The 18801-nt window shown below is 44.3% G+C and overlaps 1 protein-coding gene across 2 annotated transcripts in view; it reads right to left on the reverse strand.

Annotated features, from left to right (window-relative positions):
• The window catches only part of LOC142566576 (uncharacterized), a 221112-nt gene that overhangs the window by 141489 nt on the left and 60822 nt on the right, over nt 1-18801 (reverse strand). Inside the window, exon 4 of one of the 2 annotated variants that reach the window (XM_075677413.1) lies at nt 13343-13666. The exons of the other annotated variant lie outside the window; for it this stretch is intronic. Within the exon in view, the coding sequence (XP_075533528.1) occupies nt 13343-13666 (324 nt within the window). The remainder of the gene's footprint in view (nt 1-13342; nt 13667-18801) is intronic. 2 annotated transcript variants of the gene reach the window in all.

Consider the following 18801-nt stretch of genomic DNA (forward strand, 5'->3'; position numbering starts at 1 on the left):
ACCAAGATGTATGCACAGAAAGATAAGCAGGGTAATATCATCAGCAATCTCGAAGGTATAATAAAAGCAGCAGAAGAATTCTATACTGACTTGTACAGTACCCAGAGGACTCAGAAGTACTCTATTCGAAACAATAATGAACAGTGTACAGGAACTCTTTCTATAACTAGAGATGAGGTCAGAAGGGCCTTGCAAGGCATGAAACGGGGGAAAGTGGCAGGAGAGGATGGAATAACAGTCGATTTATTCAGATGGAGGAGACATAATGCTAGGAACACAGGCGGCTCTCTATAGGAAGTGTCTATCGACTGCAAGGGCACCAGAAAACTGGAAGAATGCAAACATTATACTAATCCCCATAAAAGGCGACGATAAAGAAGTGAAAAATTATAGGACCATTAGCTTGCTCCCAGTATTATATAAAACATTTACCAAAATAATCTCCAATAGAATAAAGGCAACATTGCACTTTTAGTCAACCAAGGGCTGGCTTCCGGAAAGGATACTCTACAAAGGATCCCATACATGTCATTAATCAGGTTGTCGATAAATCCGCAGAGTAGAATAAGCCTCTCTATATGGCTTTCATAGATCCCGAAAAAGCATTTGATTCAGTAGTGGTACCAGCAGTCATAGAGGCATTGCGTAATCAAGGAGTACAGACCGCTTACGTAAATACCGCGGAAAATATCTAGAGATTCCATAGCCGCCTTAATTCTACGCAAGGAAAGTAGGAAGATACCTATGAAGAAAGGGGTCAGACAAGGAGATCCAATGCTATTCACTGCGGGCTTGGAAGAAGTATTCAAGCTATCAAACTGGCAAGGTTTAGGAGTAAGGATCGACGGCGAATACCACAGCAACCTTCGGTTTGCCGATGACATTGTTGTATTCAACAACACTGCGGATGAGTTACAACAAATGATTGAGGACCTTAACAGGGAGAGTGGGGCTGAAGATTATTATGCAGAAGACAAAGATAATGATAAATAACCGGGCAAGAGAACAAGAGTTCAAGATCGCAAGTCAGCCTCTAGAGTCTGTGAAGGAGTATGTTTACTTAGGTCAACTAATCACAGGGAACCCTGACCATGAGAAGGAAATTCACAGAAGAATAAAAATGGGTTGGATCGCATACAGCAGACATCGTGAGCTCCTGACTGGGAGCTTACCATTATCATTGAAAAGGAAAGTGTACAATCAGTGCATGTTACCGGTGCTGACATATGTCGCAGAGACTTGAAGACTGACAAAGACGCTTGAAAACCAGTTAAGGACCGCGCAAAGAGCGATGCAACGGAAAATGCTTGGCATAACTTTAAGAGACAGAAAGAGAGCGGTTGGGATCAGAGAGCAAACGGGTATAGACGATATTCTAACGGGCATTAAGAGAAAGAAATGGCAGTGGGTAGGTCCTGTAATGCGCAGATTAGATAACGGTTGGACCATTACGGTGACAGAATGGATCCCAAGAGAAGGGAAGCGCAGTAGAGGACGGCAGAAGACTAGGTGGTGCGACGAAATTAGGAAATTTGAGGGTGCTTGTTGGAATCGGTTGGGGCCGGACAGGGGTAATTGGAGATCGCAGGGAGAGGCCTTTTCCTCCAGTGGACATAAATATAGCTGCTGCTGACGATGACGACGATCATCATCATCATCATCTCTAGGTTCTAAGGCTGCATATTTGTTTGCAAGTACCAGCCTGAATTTGTCGGCTTTTACCCTTACTGCCTCTAGGTTGACCTGTTTGTTCTTGACAATTTTGCACTTTCTCTCTTCAAATTGAGGTGAATCCTAGTCCTCACTAACCTATGATCCTTGCACTTTACCCTACCTATCACTTCTACATCCTGCACTATGCTGGGATCAGCAGAAAGTATGAAGTCAATTTCATTCCTTGTTTCCCCATTAGGCCTTTTTCAGGCCCACTTTCTGTTGCTACGCTTGCTGATAAAGGCGTTGTTTATGCGAAGCTTATTCCTTTCTGCGAATTCTACCAGCATCTCTCCTCTAGCGTTCCTAGAATCGACATCGTAGTTGAGAATTACTTGTTCACAAGCCTGCTTTTCTCCCACTTTTGCATTGAAGTCGCCCATTACTAGAATATGCTGAGTTTGCACTTTTCTCATCGCTAACTCAAGATCTTCATAAAACTGATCTACTTGATCATCATCATGACTGAATGTTGGAGCGTAGGCTTGAACTACCTTTAATCTATACCTCTTATTAAACTTGATTACGACTACTGCTACCCTCTCATTAATGCATCTTAAGTTTGATGTCCCCGAGAATATGGCACGTAGAGCCCACCGACTTGCCTCGTATACTGCTAATAAGACTCGCCGGATTATAATGAAGTTTTCTTGCTCAGAACTAAAGGATAAAATTCTGGCACTAAAATCTAATCTGAAATCCACCGGGGTATCTGTGGGCGAATATTTTTGCCGAGCAACGCGCCAGTCTAGGAAAAAGCTACTTGGTTTTGCTAAAACATCGGGCCAGACTTACTCAATACGGCGAAACAAGTTATTTTTGAACAAGAAGTGCTACGTTTACTGTTATACCACTCACAATGTATGCGAAGTCGACATGCCACGCGCAGCACGCTGGTCAGTTCGGTCGCGTCAAGCTATCGAAGGAAATGGTTCTACATAGTTAGCACATGCGCAATGTAATAACAGCATATCAGTTTTTGACTAACGTGCGAAGTCTACTAAATAAACGTGCTGCAGTGTACTCACTGATTGATACATGCGCTGCTGACATCGTATGTCTCACCGAAACATGGCTCTCTGCTCGGATAAAAAATAGCGAAATTTTTGAATGTGAGAAACTGTATTCATGTTATCGCTGCGATCGTGGTGTGCGATCAGGTGGGTTTGTCTTGATTGCAATTACTGAAACGCTCACTTTGAACTCAGTTTCCATAGAAACACCACTTGAACTTGTTTGCGTGCGCGTTGTACTCGACAACAGAGATATAATTTTTTGCACATGCTATCACCTTCCAACTGCTTCAACATCATTTTGCGATGACCTTCATGACGTATCGAAGAAATTAGTTGTCAGATACCCCAACACGCCCCTTTTTTTTTCTTGGTGACTTCAACTTTCCCGATATCATTTGGCATAACGACACGGCAACGTCCCAGTCTTCTCAGAGTACCCAGTTTATAAACACTTGTTTGGACTTCCACTTCACCCAGTTTGTACTGAAACCAACGCGCGTGTCTGCATATTCATCTAACATACTAGACCTGATTCTTACTACGAACCCTGACACAGTTTCCCCAATTCTTTACTTAAAAGGCTTAAGTGATCGCCTTGCACTCACTTTTCATATCAACACACGGGCTCCTGTTAAGAAAACTACGAAGGTGATCCGCGATTACAGCAAAGCCGACTTGGCTTTCATTACCGCTGAAATGGAAAATTTCGCAGCTTCTTACATCGTTAATTGCGGTCAGCGCTGTGTTGAAGAAAACTGGTGGATTTTCAAAAATAAATTGTTGTCACTAATAGAACGTTTCGTACCGCAAAGAACAGTCACTTGCAAGCCAGGGTCCCTTGGTTCAACACCTTTTTGAAGCGGCTACGTAAAAAAAAAAAACGGTTGTTTCGTCACGCAAAAGCTTCACGCAGTGACGTTACTTGGTCCGCTTACTAATGCACTGAAAGTGACTACAACGCAGCCGCCGCTAGTGCGAAACATCATTTTTATTCTGTTACACTCCCGTCTATCTTGCAAACTAATCCTCGTAAATTCTGGACCATAGTTAACGGTACTCCAAGCAAAACAATCCAATTAACATAGCCCAATGATGAACCTGTTGCTCCTGAAGAAGGCTGTAATGTATTCAATGATGTGCTTTCTTCCCATGTTACCGCAATGCCACATAGATTACCGCTTGTATCCAATTCTGGTTTTTCGCCCATGGATTCAATCTCTATTGACTGGGTTGGTGTTAGCTGCCTAATTAACAATAAAAAAATGTCCCCCTCTGTCGGCCCAGACTGCCTGAATTCAAAAATTTTGAAGTGTAATAATGTATTTTCTGCTGTTATTTTGTGGCACATTTTTCACTCAGTCATTACAGCAGTCAGTTCTCCCACACGACTGGTGCGTGGTAAATGTGATTCCAGTTCACAAATCAGGTAACACACACTTACCCAGCAGTTACAGGCCTATCTCACTAACAAGCATTTCATGTGAAATTCTCGAGCATATAATATATTCACATTTGGCTGAGTTTTTAGAATCAAACTCCTTTTTCAACCGCTGTCAACGTGGTTTCCGTAAGTTCGTTTCCTGTGAAACACAGCTCTTATCATTTACTAACGATCTCTTTGCTATTTATGATTTAGGTACCCACATTGACTGCGTATTTCTTGATTTTGCCAAAGCCTTTGACTCTGTGGCCCGTGATTTACTTCTTCTTAAGCTGACTGAACTTAACTTGGACGTAAATGTACTCGAGTGGATAAAAATTTTCTTTCTAACAGGACGCAGTTTGTAGACGCTAATAACTGTAATTCTCGGTTTTCTAATGTAACAGCAGGTGTTCCTCAAGGCTCAGTCCTGGGTCTACTTCTCTTTCTAATCTATATTAACGATCTTCCGAACAGCGTTCTTTTCTCTTCCATAAAGCTTTTCGCGGATGACTGTGTTCTTTACCGTAAAACTACTAATCCTTCAGGTTCCCATGAGCTGCAGGACGACCTTAACCGCGTAACTGAGTGGTGTTCTAATTGGTGCATGCAACTAAATTCAAATAAATGCAAGACCATGCGTATATCTCGTAACACTGCCACGCACAGTACTTTATTAATCGTGCACCTGCGACGTCAGTTACCTCTTACAAGTATCTTCGCCTTCACATATCAAATAACTTTTCTTGGCACTCGCATATTGACTACGTTACTAAAAACGCTAACTGCATGCTTCGTTACTTGCGCCGTAATTTTAGCTCTGCCCCTTCTTCCCTGAAGCTAACTCTTTACAAAACTTTAGTTCGCTCCAAACTAGAGTATGCTTCAGCCATTTGGGATCCGACTTAGTCTTCATTAGTTTCTACTCTTGAAAGTATTCAAAACCGCGGTGCACGCTTTGTCTGATTCAATTATTCTCGCTATGCAAGTATCTCTTCAATGAAACGAACTCTTAACTTACCTGATCTTTCGTCACGCCGCAAATCTTTCCGTCTCTCTTTTTTTCACAAGGTTTTTCACTTGAACCGCCTTTTAAAAGAAACCCTTCTTGCCTCTCCGTCTTAAATTTCGGCCCGAACTGACCACAGCCTTAAAATCGGGGTGCCATTGTGCCATACAAACTGGTACAGTGACTCATTCATCCCTAGGACAAGCACGGATTGGAATCGCCTTCCCGCATCAATCGCACTCATCACCGACTTTACCAACTTCAAGACCGCTGTTCAGAATGCCTCTTGTTAATAGTTTTTCTTTGTATTTGTACTGCATTACTTCTTGTTTTGACTGCACTTTTTCTGTGAGGCCTTCGGGCATTGAAAGTATGTGAAATAAATAAATAAATAAATAAATAAATAAATAAATAAATAAATAAATAAATAAATAAATGTAGAATTCGTCAATGATGCCCACTATGTCCTTATGGATTGGTAATCTTACCCCGTATTGCTTCTTATCTGGGAGACCTCTACAGCAGAGGACATGGTCGTTAGTCAGCACTGTATAAGCCTGACCAGTTCTTCTAATCTCTACTATGGCCAATGATATCCCAAACAATGCCTGATAGTTCCTCAAAGAGTCTTGCTAGGCTAGCCTCACTCGACAGAGTTCGGGTGTTAAAGATTGTAAGTGTCAGTTTCCATTTATTTTTATTACCGTTGCAGAAATGCAGTAAAAAGTACGAGCTGGCCTGGCTCTGATGATGCGCCCTCTGCAGCCCTTCACACGGTCTTTATTATCACTAAGAATGGGTTTTCAAACTTTTATTCGGTGATGTATCGTTTCGTTGTGAGGACATCTGCAGCGTCACTGAAAGCTCGCTCAGTGTGCACGCTGGAGAGAAGGGCTGTGCAATAACGCACGAACACCTTGTTCGAAAGATTGTGGTTGTTCAATGCCGCGATGGTCGGGTCTAAATTGTCCATGACGTGCTACACTTCATTGTTGCTGGTGTCGCCAGCGAAAAATTGAAGAATCGTGCTAGGTGGCCATAAACCTCCGAAGTGGCCATCGCTATCGAGCCACAGAAGCGCCGTTTCAATTTGTCGGTCAACTCCTGGTGGACCTCCTCTGGCGCCTTTCACTTGTTACCAATTTAGACTTAAACTACTAATTGTAACATACAGCAGCAAACTTTCACGTTCCCTGAAAGGATCGCCACATCTGTAATTTAACTTATATGAAATTGGAATAATATTCAGCTCTAGAAATATTGTTCCTGCGTTACAATAAAAAAATAGGTGTATATGATTCACGTATTATCAAACTGATAGAAACATGAAACCTTAACGGCCAAAATTTTTTGCCTATGTAGGAGAAGTCATGAACTGCACTAAGCTAATTGAACAGCAGCTCTTTGAAGGTTGCCTATAAAAGCTTCCACGAGAGAGGGAGATACATTTATTATAAGAGAAAAGCTCAGAGGTAGGACTTTCAAGAAAAGTGTGCAAATCTGCATGCCTGACATGTTCAGGTGATACAGGCGTAGCTGTCGAACGCTGTCTGTGAGAAGGAGGTAACACAAGTAAATGTTTTCGTCCTTATGTATTCTGTTGTTACCGCCAACTTTTAATGATCAAAGCTGCGTCTCCTGTCAGAGCTGCTTTCGTCAAAAATGTAACTTGGTGCAATGAATTGGTTACTAAGAAAAGTAATTGAATTACAGTGAGCCTAACTCAGCAAAGAAAATATTCTTTAAATTACTAAATTATCGGAAAACGTAATCGATTATGAGTTAATAATTACATGCACTTCATTATGTACAAGTTTGAAATTCTTACAATTTTACCTAGAGGGAAATCTGGATAACAGGCATTCTCCCACCTTGGAAATTCTGGGATATGCGTCTCTGAGGCTTTGTTTCGAACATGACTAAGCCTAAGACATGCTCATGGCTTTACAGATAAAGCATTGTTAAAATAAAATCTTCGTGGAATGTTTTCATTCTCCTGTATTATATGTTTCAATAATGTTTACTCGCTTCCACTGCCCGAGGAAGCGCTTACAAATAAAATTAGATGACAGATAGTCGCAAAGCAAGCGCACACCTTGTCGTCTGTCCTCCAACTTTAGCAGCCCGCCGGTACTTTTTACGTTTCGTATAATTGTACTTTTAAGCACAACTCATGAATTAAAGAAAGTATGTTTTTTGAGTAACGGTAAAAAAAAATTTCTTTACGTACTGTTTTAGTAGTGAATGAGCCATTGCTACAGACAGAAAATGCTAGCCAGACACGCCTTCAAGTTGTCCTGGCTCTGCGATAATGATGCCGATCATAAGTCACCATATCCTAGCATTCCCTTGCGTACAACAGCGGCGCAGCGCCAGTTTTTCCTCTAGGTAGCAAAGTGAGAAACTCTGCGCTTGAAAGGGTTCAGAATATGGCACTTCAATTATTGCAAGAAATTCAATTTCGGAGTTTACCGTTCGAAATCTGCACAGTGGGTTTTGAGAACGTCGTAGTGTAGAGCTCCATGTTAATTTGGCCACCTGAGGATCTTTAACGTGCAACCAATGCACGGTATAGAAGCGTTTTTGAATTCCGTTCCCAACGGAATCCAACTGCCGCAGACGTGATCAAAACCGGGATCTAGTGCTCAGAAGTGCACTGCCGCCGCCACTGAGGCTGGTGCATTCGTACTAGTGAATTATACTAAAAAGCCTAAAGTTACTGAAAGTAATCGTCAACCGAAATGACAGGATTTATGGACTGCAGAAGGTGGCTTCGATAAAAGTTTTTTCGCAATACACACTTTGCTAAAACAGCAATAAATAAAAACAGTAAAACGCAGATACAGGAAGAGACTACAGTCTGAAAGTTAATAAATTATAGATCACATCTTGCGTCATTCGTTTCTTCCTCGTACCATAAGAGACTGAAAGGTTCTTCCACATCCAAATGTGACGAATGATTATTTTTATCGCGCTTTGTCTGTTTAATCAGGGCGTCCATTCTATCATATGTATATGCCCTTCTGTAAAACATGTAAACGTGAAGCAGGTACTGAATAAATGAATGAATGAACTATAGATAAATAAGACTAGCGTCTCTGCGGCCTCTGCGCTGCGCTTCCCTCTGCGCAGCCCACTGCCGACCTCTTCGCTACCCATCACTGCGTGATGTCGCTGGGAGCTCGGAGTGGACTTACCTGTCGCGTGGACACCGCTTTAACTCTGAGGTGACAATACCGTGTTAGCACTTGTGAGAGCAACGGTCGGTCTCACACTTGCGCCCACTGAAATTTCAGGCGCTGTGGCGCCCACCGCCTACCGCTACAGAATTGTCAGCATGTGCGGAAGGAAATAGTCCGCTAAAGAAAGCAGCTGCAAACTGTCATGATCATTACAGGGGAAAAATAGGGCTGTTTTATGCCCGACAGAGGTGGATACACACTATTCTTGTTGAGCTGCTGCGTCATATCTCTTCCGAGGCTTCACTGCCACGAAATGCGCTTCCTCGCATTCCTCCGAAATTCCATGCTCCCACGCCAGTGCCCAGCGCCAATGACTTCAAATTTCATCAATGAACTCCGGAATGAATACGATGCAGGTGACGACCTCGCATTGTTACGCAAGGATAATGGTACTGCAACTCTGCCTCTCCAAGCGTGTATAAGGCCGGACCAAGCCATCATTAGAGAGAGAGAGAGAGAGAGAGAGAGAGAGAGAGAGAGAGAGAGAGAGAGAGAGAGAGAGAAACGCCAACAGTCGAGTCGACACAGTCGGTAGGGTGATCTCTGACAGCTATTTGGCAGCTATATGTGTGCTATTTTTCTACGACTTTTTCAAACATTCTGAATATGCTACAAAGTTATTCGCATATTCTTCGCCAACTTGAAGACGGGGTTTTTCGTCTCCCAAAGTCACAATATTGCATTTCGGCTGTGGGATTGGCGAACCAATCTTTAAAAAGTAGATGGCAAGTTATGGAATACGGGACCCAAGTCGCTTGCTGCGCCATTTGAAGGCAGCTTCAAGACTGACCGGCGTCAGCCACTTTGACTAGACTAGCGACTTATGTTTGCTCGTCCTTTCGCCATTCCTCTCTAGCACAGCCTCATGTTAATAAAGTGATTTTAGATTTTGTACCAGCGAGGAATAGGGAATTTACACTCACATTCTCTAAGCGCCGTTGGATACAACTATAGTTGGTCACAACTATATGTTCACAACTTTATGACCCGTACGGTCCCAACTTGCCATGTCTATGCACAAACGTAAACATTCTATTAAATTGAGAACAATGTTACATGAGATGAGAAATAGTAAATTGTACGCATAGCATTTAGTTTCACATATTCGAAGTAACCGCTTCTTGAAAACTTGGGGCGCTATAACCTAAAGCTATTCCAAACTTTTCTATCCCAATTCCGCAATCAACCCTCCGTGATTGGTGGAAAACATTTTTGGAATACCCCCCCCCCCCCTCACCTGTCTGTCACACGACGTCACGAAAACCGCAATAGCTCCCCATCTGATATGATGTGCACACACTGATTATGCATCATTTGACCGAACAAACGTAAAATAGTTATTTCTGATTCGACGCCTTTTCAACATTAGCCCTCGGGTATTGGTCAAGAGTTTTCGGGCTGCACCCACTTAATCTGCCTGTCACGCGACGTCACAAAACCGCGAAAGCCACCGCGTCAAAGTGACGTGTACGCGTTAAAGATGCATTAATATGCCGAACAAAACTGAATATTCTTCTGAATAGCCGCAGGCCGCCCCGTTCCGAAAGGAATAAAAGATGGCTGCCGCCAATCACTCAAGCACTGGCTACTCGCACGTGCCATATAGCATGGGTTTATTTGCGTGTAATAAAGCTTTCTGCGTGGCCGTGTAACGTTTTCTAGCACTTTCGGCACGTTTACGACCTCGTCCTACCAACGCTTCTTTGTTGATGATCCGTTGTAGTGTAATTCTTAAGCCTCCGTTGCATGCCGCCGCGATTTTTGAAAAGCCACCGCAAGCTAAGTGAGGGAAAGCGGACCAATCGCAGACGTCGGCACCACCCTCGTCATCCGGTTATCGATTTTCAGTGCAGTGGTTCGGCCCCATCGAATCCCTTTCCACTTGAGTGTGCTCCTCGCCTCTTGTCAGCCAATTAGATACGGCAAGCCGCTCAATGTAGGCAATGTTATTCGTTTTTCAAGCAAACAAAAGTGACCTCCTATGATCGAGGAGAGCGTTTGATTTGTCTGTCCAGACAACCCTATGGGCTACAGCCCGATGCTTGCGTCGGCGGTTACGCAAATTTGACGTCAGGAGAGTGGAATAAAAATATATTGGAATAGTTTTACGTTATAGGGCCCTTGGATTTAGAAAGATTCCAACGTGTTGGGATCACCTATTCACGTCTACAGTGCTTGCTATACATTTTGGGGATGCGTTACATATGATTATGTGGAAATAATTTACACCAAGTCCACACTGTATTAGACAAATGCGGATTCCCATTGGGCATTAGATTGTTCTCCGAAGTTTATGGCGTTCACGTATGGCTGTATATGCGGCCCGCACATCAGTTTCCTTGAATGAGCGGTAACGCTTCTAGAAGCTCAAAAATCGCAACATTTAGATCGCAGTTGCTGGCGAAAATGGAGCTCTTGAGAGCGCTTTAGCCATTTTAAAACAACAGCGCCAGCCTAGGAGTGGTCGCACCATTTCTTTTGCAAACATTTCATTTATCCTGCTTAGTAAATCTTTTTTGCACGTAGATATTGACCGTCCTAGTCCGGCCAAAAAGCCAAGGAAAGAAAAAAAACCCTAACAAACAGGCCACGATTTGGAAGGGCTGCATGAAAAAGAGTTCTTAAGCGCCTTACCTACATATCGTGCATGCGGATCTCTTGCTTTTCTGGGCTTCAAAAATGAAACAGTGGGCGCCTATGTATATTGCAATATTTTGAGGAGGACAGGGTCAATATTCATCGGATAACTGTTACACTGAATGCGCTCGTACGAGCTTTTGCCAGCCAATCTTAATACTGGCCATATTATTAGCGAAGTCTATGGGCCAACGGAAAACAACATTTAAAAAGTGAGGGGGAACTTAGTTTAGTGCCTCTGCTTTCAAGCGGGCCACTGAAGTACTCTGTCCCGTTTTCTGAATCACATGTTTTGCGAGCACAGTATAGTCATGATTTAGCGAAAATGCAGATGGAAACTCCACAGCCCAAGGAAACAGCCGCGCATGATTAAGTCGAATAAATACGAATTTTGAGGCAAGGGTGCGAGCACGCGTTGACCCTTTTGATCTCGCCAATTGCTCGCCGATTATGCTGATTCATTGGCGGAACACAGTGGCAGTACACTGCGCGGTATGCGTCGTCGCGGGGCCTTCGAATTTCTGAGTCTCAGAAGTGCATCGAAGGAGGCGTGTGGTGTAATGATAACACTGAACCGAATTAATTGTTCAGAGCTTGCACGTATTATTGGGCATGATGATGGAAACAAGTAACAAGTTCACAGGGTTATGGAGCCTTGGCCGAATAAGGAATCTCGCTGGAACCAACGTTCGGCTCGTGACGAAGAGAAATTCTATTCCCAAACACTATTTCTAGCGACTTTCGACATATGTTGTGCAGGATGATGAACCGATTAGTTTTAGGGTAACATTCAAACAACGCGGGAAACCACTGAATCGGTTCATCTCGCAGCGTGGTTGTATGGAGTGAATCGCTACTCCACTGGTTGTCTGGGTGCTTATTCACGGGGCATATACTTGCTCGCGAGGACACTCGCTCAGTCGTGCGTAATTGCTGAAAGAAGAGAGCTGAGTAGTGGGGTTCAGTCTGAGGTGGCAAAAAGTGTAGGCATAGCGAAGGCACTTGCTATGCGTAGATCGCAGTCTGAATGCACGACTTTGCATCCATGCTGACTAAGCAGCTATCTTGCCTTAAAAATACAAATGCTTTGTGAAAGGATGAAACGTCTTTTTTCAGTGAGGTATGCAAGGGTAAACCGAGAAAATTGCGCTTTCGTCCGTGACGTAGGGCAGTGACTTGATAGCTGACGAAATGTAAGGCGTAGAAGGCATTAGACTGTTTCGTGCTGTGTTTGTTGTAGTGAACATCTGCAGGTGCGAGCAAACAATCTCCTTTCAAGAAGTAAAAGAAGCGTGAGTTGTATTTGTAGGTGGAAGTTGAGCCTCCCGGTGGTGAAGTGGAAAGAGTTGGCATTTCTTCTTCCTCTTACGTATCCAGATTTAGCCACTGGTCTCTACGAAAGCAACCCTTTAGCGTCTTACTGATAGATTCGTTCGCCCTTTCTCAACGTTATATTTGGGCTTGCCGATTGGTAGGGCTCACGCTACACTTGAAGAAGGCAAGACGACATCAGCGCCATCCAGTAAACATATGAAGCCGAGTGCTATAATTAGAAGACTAATGAAAACGAAGTAGACGCACTCAATTATCTTCCTTACTTACATGTATAGAATAAAACTTAATTGAGGACCGCCTTCTCAAATGGGAGGGTGATGTGCTAGAACGCGAAGAATGCATGGAAACCGGATCTATATAGCACACAGATATGCAGCAGTTGTTATCGAATCACGGCTCCCCTGGCGCGATCGCGCTTTCCGGAATGAGTACTCTCAACTGCTGTATCATCGACTCATGCTTTTTGCGTGCTTCTAAACCGGTTCATCTCAGTGCATTGCCCTTTGCCTGTGAAATGATCCCACACGATGCATGAAATACCATGGCTACCAATGGTGGCCTTAAGTTCGAATTCTTGCAGAGCAATCAGACTTATCGTCCTTTTTAATTCTCTCAGAAATGATTTTGGTATTCCAGCGATGAACGGCAGCGTACACCGGTGGAAATCAAAGTGACCAGTGGAATGCACTCATAGGAACTACCGCTGTAAAAAGAAGTTCATGATTTTTTCTTGTTTTTTATGATCATGGCTGTCATGCAATAACTGCTGTGAGTCCGCTTTGCAATGCTGCATTGTTGCTGACATTGCTACAGAAGTTGCATAATTATTGACTCCTAAACAGCAGTTCATTGCCTTATCGCGAATACTCTGAAAAGCATCGCTGCGTCCCTGACGCTGACGACAGAAAAAGTTTGAAAATGGACACGCCAACATTCAATGTTTTCACATCGTTGGGTTCCCGTGACTCACCTAGAGGAACGCTGACGTCTACCTCTACTGGGGGGCCCGACCGATCACCGCTGGCATTGTCTGCGCCCCGAGCCCTCACGAAGATACGGTAGTCATGACCACCAGGTAGTGGCAGCGTGAGGTTTAACGCATTCTCCACGGGTGACCAGTCGGCCGGAAGCGGCACACTAAGTGCTCCGTGTGGTCCGCGGCGATCGCTGATCGCCTCCCAACGTACGTGAAAGCCAACCGGGTCGCTGTTCCACGTCGGAGGGCCGATGATGCTGAGCGCAACATTGCGCTGCTGGGCCGAAAGCACGGACACCAAGCCGGGCGCCTCCGGTTCTGCACACAGGCGCGGAAACTTGAGAGACTCACTTATGGCCCTTGTCTATGAATGCCGCTCGCTCACGCATTTGGCAATGGGTAAGTGTGTAATGTGTAATGTGCCTCGAGTAGTCGCGCGGCAAATTAGCGAGTATTTGAGGGCTTCTTTCACGCTCGGAAAAACAATTTTATGTAGCACGTATTGAGCAACAGAAAGCTGTATCGGGAGTTTTTCGTGTTGCTCCACAATTTTTTTCATTGACACTTTTCATCTAATTATAATATTTGAGAAGCTGATCAATTAAGCCAGGCTAATTACCTAATTACGGGGAATGCAGAAAATAATCTCAGTATCTCCAAGTGGCGGCAAACAAGATTACCTTGGTTTTGTCCAGCTACGTGGCATTTGCATACTTTTAATGTTTGGCGCATGTTACGTGGGGCACCCTGTATAAGCACAACATAAAGGAAAGAACAGTGGCTGTACATGGAAAACATCGCATACTTAGAACACTTTTGGCTTGACCGGCATTGGGGTTCTGCCAATTATAGCAGCAAATGCTGTGATTACGAGACGGTCACCATGGCGATTACTTGTCTGGGATGGCATTTGTCTGGATGGCAGATTATCGTTTGGCTATGAATGCTATGTCCCAAAAATGATGACTGCAAGTGTCGTTTTCTAGCATGTTAACGCTTAAGAACATGCCTAAATAACCGCTAATTTATTGTGAATAAACCTTCAATTAACGATTATAAAGAGGTAATGGCAAATGTGATATTCAGCTCCTGTTGGTATGCTAACGAATAAGTGCGTCCTTTTTTCAATAACTGGCCAGACTGCGGTGTATAGCAATCGTCCTGCGCACTGCGTTCTTGTCTCCGTGTTCTTGCGCTAGGATTATAAGCTATGAGTCACCTAAATTTTTTCTAAGCCCTGCCTGATGACATCTTCCTTCGTGTCAACTGCTTCAGAGGAAGACGGCGGAAAAGAGAAAATAAAGCTCTCTTTTTCGGCACAGCATTATTAGCAGCCGTAGACGTGAGTAATTAACGCTGATTTACTAGTTATTCATACACTCTTATAATACATTTATTTATTACTTTGCGGATCACATTGCCATACAAATGATGAAAGGTCCCTGGGAGCCGCTTCTCCTCGATCACAGACAGCCCTGTTTTGACGCATCCGCAGTAGACGTAAGAGGCATGCCTAAAATTCCCGCAGAAACCTGGCGCGAAAATACGAGTGATACGGTGTCTGCCTAGTGCTTAGTTGTTTGAAGCCTGAACGTAGAATGACGCACACTGGCTACCTTTGTCCTCTGAAGTTACTGTAATTACTGGACCCGACGGGTCTTTGGGGGCTCCTGTGGGTGTCGTTCTGAGGCGCGCCAAGCCTAATTAAAGACGAGCGCCGTGCCGGGGGAACGCCTGCATGAATTCTTACGAATAGTTACACTGATGGTAGGAAGTGTGGAGGCCCGGCACGGCCTCCTTCAGCCGAGGTAGTGCATATGTAGGCTGACTCCGGTGTGGCTATCGTGGTTTTTTCCCTATTAATGGCTGGTGTTCGTTATGTGGGTAGCCTAACGTACAAGTGTGGTCCCTGGAGACGAGGGAAGGAAGGAAGAAAAAAGGGGAGACGGAAAGGCAGGGAGGTTAACCAGTTTAGCTTAACCGGTTTGCTACCCTACGCATGGCAGCGGGATGGGGGTGATGAAAGATGGGGAGGAGAGAGAGAGTGCACATAACACAGCATACACATTGTCAGTTAGAGTCCGTCACTCTTGTACGGTACGTGGAGTACGCTATACACTAATACACGTCCTCTTGACTTCTCAGAACTAGCTGCACGAAAACCAAACTCTCAAGAGAGCGAAAGCGCTGACTTTTGGGTGTTTTGTTTGTTCCAGGGGTACGACATGAAAAGCAGTTAAAACTACCATTGGCGAGATCGCCTCTGTGAAATGTGTGCAATGTGCTAAAGCTTAAATGTAAGGTTCTATGCGCCTGCGCACGCTTTGCGGCCACATGAACAGGCCCCAACTCTGTTTTGTTTATGTACGTGGCAGCTCCTTAGACCTGCTTCGTTTACCCCGAGCAGCGCCGCTAGTGCTTTGTGCGAAACGGAGGTGCTCTCAGTCTACCTCGAGGACATTGGTTTGAGCCGGACACGCTATAGTTACTATTCACCGTCTGTGTACTTGTGTTTGTTACTTGTGTATGTTGTGCGCATTTGTACTATGTATGCCTGGTGTCATTTCATGCATTACTCTAGTCATGTGGTGTAGCATGCTAGGTGTATGGGCAGACAAACATCTCCAGCACCAATAAATAATGTTTCTATCTCTCGTAGGGCAGAACACACACACACACACGCGCATGCACTATATGTTGTCTGCACAACCACCGCCTTTCGTTATTTTTGTCTGTCTAGATATGTTTTTTTGTGTGCTCGGTTCTAATGATAGCTCAGACATTAAGTCATGAAGCGACCACGCGATAGGCAAGTCATAAACCAACCAGTCCATATGCGTATGCTTCAGCGGGTTCTACTAGCTCTAATGTGTATATTTCGAAAAAGCCAGGCCTTCACCTTACTCAGCTTAACACCACTCAGGTTGACTAAACGAAACTAGCGGGCTAGTATATCCTTTACCTTACCGAGTCTCACGAGCGTTGCACCCGTATCCGATGAAGGAAAGAGAGCGTAGCAACGACGCGGCTAAGCCGGGACCAGAACCAAGGATCACCGCCGAATCTTTGCCACTTTGCCCGTGCGCGCGTGCTGCGTCGCCGCACTTCTTCCTCATAATCTTCAACCACCACCTACCGGTGGCCCTTACATATTTCCCCGCTAGTGGCAGCGGCCGTTAATGGTTCAAATGCTATCAAGTGAGATGACCAATGAACGCGACGATGGGTGCGAGCTACTCCCGTAAGCGCCACCGCACTTCTTTTTGGTGATGTTCAGCTACCGCCTAGCGGTGGAAACAAACAATGCAAAGGCAAGAGTGTTAACCACATTTCGGTTTACTACCCTGCTAGGGAGTATTGAAAAGGAGCTCGGAAAACTGGACGTGAAAGAGAGAGAGAAACGACGTTCTATAGGCGTTTAATCAGGCCCGTGGTTTCAAAAAGCACAATAATACTTGTATGGCTTTCATTCACCATGGGTTGTCGAATTATCTCTACGCAGTCGTCCTCCCTCCAAATTTGTTGGGCACAATGGTGACAGTGCCTATATGAGCTAGCTTTTGCAAGCACTGGCCCAGAATACGGCACGCCATTAATTAATTCTGCCGTTGGATGAAGATTATATGGATGGCGCGGGCCACCAATGTGACGAATGGGCCGCTTGTAGTGAAATCGACAGGCCTTAGTGCTGATGTAATATTCTTGCTACAAATTCATGGGCGATTTTACTGAGATCCGCCCAATGAATGTTTTTTTATCGATACCGCGAAAGGAAAGGCTTTGGACGTAGCAGCAACCTCTTAAAGTGAGCACTAAGCGGAAGCATTGAATTAAATCCTTGATGTTAGATCACACTGTTGGAAACTTCACGACGGTTTTTATTTTCATGCGCCCTAATTGCAGAGACAATTGTGAATGAATGGGATGCATACTTCTTCCAGGATAGAAACGCGGGATACGAACAAGTTAATTAGTGTCCAGTGGAACGACGCGCCTGCTACCACGGAGCTCTGTCTTGCGCGTGAGGGGGCCCCCAGGGAAGATCTCCTACACAGCATCGACAATACGGTGGGAAAAAAGCAGCATTGATCAGTGAGTTCTACTGTTGGAAACTTGAACCAATTTGAACAAGAATGCAGATTTGCCGCGAATAAGACACACATGCCCAAAAAGAAGACACATCACGATGACACGAAGGATGTCAGCGCGTGTTCCTTTTTGTGTGTGTCTTGGGGAAAATATGTCTTTTAGCAAAAACCAACTAGGCCAAGCAGCAGTTCTCTTGTAATTTGAACAAACTGCATTTTTTTCATGAATCGCAACCTAATCCACTTTTTTCGTTATCGTTGACAGGTTACAATTTTCAAAAGAAACGTTTACTACATGGGAGCTGCACGGTATACCGTACCTTCACCATCGCGGCGTCAAACATGTTTTAGGTCTAAGTAAATTTTCTGATTTACGAAGCTTTGGTTTAAAGCGAAGCTTTCTTTTTACGATCTCTCCCACCTTTCCTGACCGTAGCTGCCAGGGTCTTGTCTGGCCTAACAATTCACACTTCAAAAACTTAAAGTTACTTGCCGAGGGTGGGACCAAAGCTCGGTCCCCCAGCAAAGCAGTCTGATGCTCTAACCATTATTACGGGCCGCAATTGAATATATATAATTATATTGTACCAATGCCAACTAGTTCTTTGAGATGATTGGCACAGGCGTCACATTGCGCACCATGGGCGCGCGAGAGCACACACAAGCGCGCCAGTTTACGCAAGAGTCGCAGGAATGAAATGAGCACGCGTATAGCATTTGATTCACCACTTCACGAAAGCTTCTCTTCACACGTATTCCAAGATATGCGTCGGATATGCATAATTTTTGGCAAGAATGACGCTTTGAATGTCACGTTCTATTATAACTATTATTTCACTTACGCTTAAAGGGACCCTGAAACGCTTTTGACGATTTTCTACAAACGTATTGAGTCGTTAGAGTAGGTCCTTCTGATCATTAATTGACACATCTAAGTGCTCCGCGTAAGGCGTGTAATTTATTATAAGGTTTTAAATATGCACATCGCTGCCGATCGCAGCACACTGCTCGGCGGAATTTTAAGCCGCCCCTACCCATATGACCGAAATCACCCATACGACGTCAGTGGGGCGAGCTATCCGATTGGCTGACAAGGGCGCGTGATCGATAATTTTTCCAATTTTATGGTAAACAAATGATCTTCGTAATAGTTGGAACGTTAGTTAATTTGTTTTTATGAAAAGAAAATTACATAAAGAGAATGCACAAGAATAATTTCTCAGTACACTTAAGCGCTTCCGGCACAGAGCGTGTGTCGCCTGCTTGTGTTACAACGTACTCCATTTTGAAGAGAGCTCCGCGGTCAGAGTCGGTTTCAGTCTTTTCGCGAGCACTATGATTCGACTTTGTTGCCTTGTGGACTGC

The sequence above is a fragment of the Dermacentor variabilis genome, unplaced genomic scaffold (assembly GCF_050947875.1).
Source record: "Dermacentor variabilis isolate Ectoservices unplaced genomic scaffold, ASM5094787v1 scaffold_13, whole genome shotgun sequence".
Taxonomy (NCBI): domain Eukaryota; kingdom Metazoa; phylum Arthropoda; class Arachnida; order Ixodida; family Ixodidae; genus Dermacentor; species Dermacentor variabilis.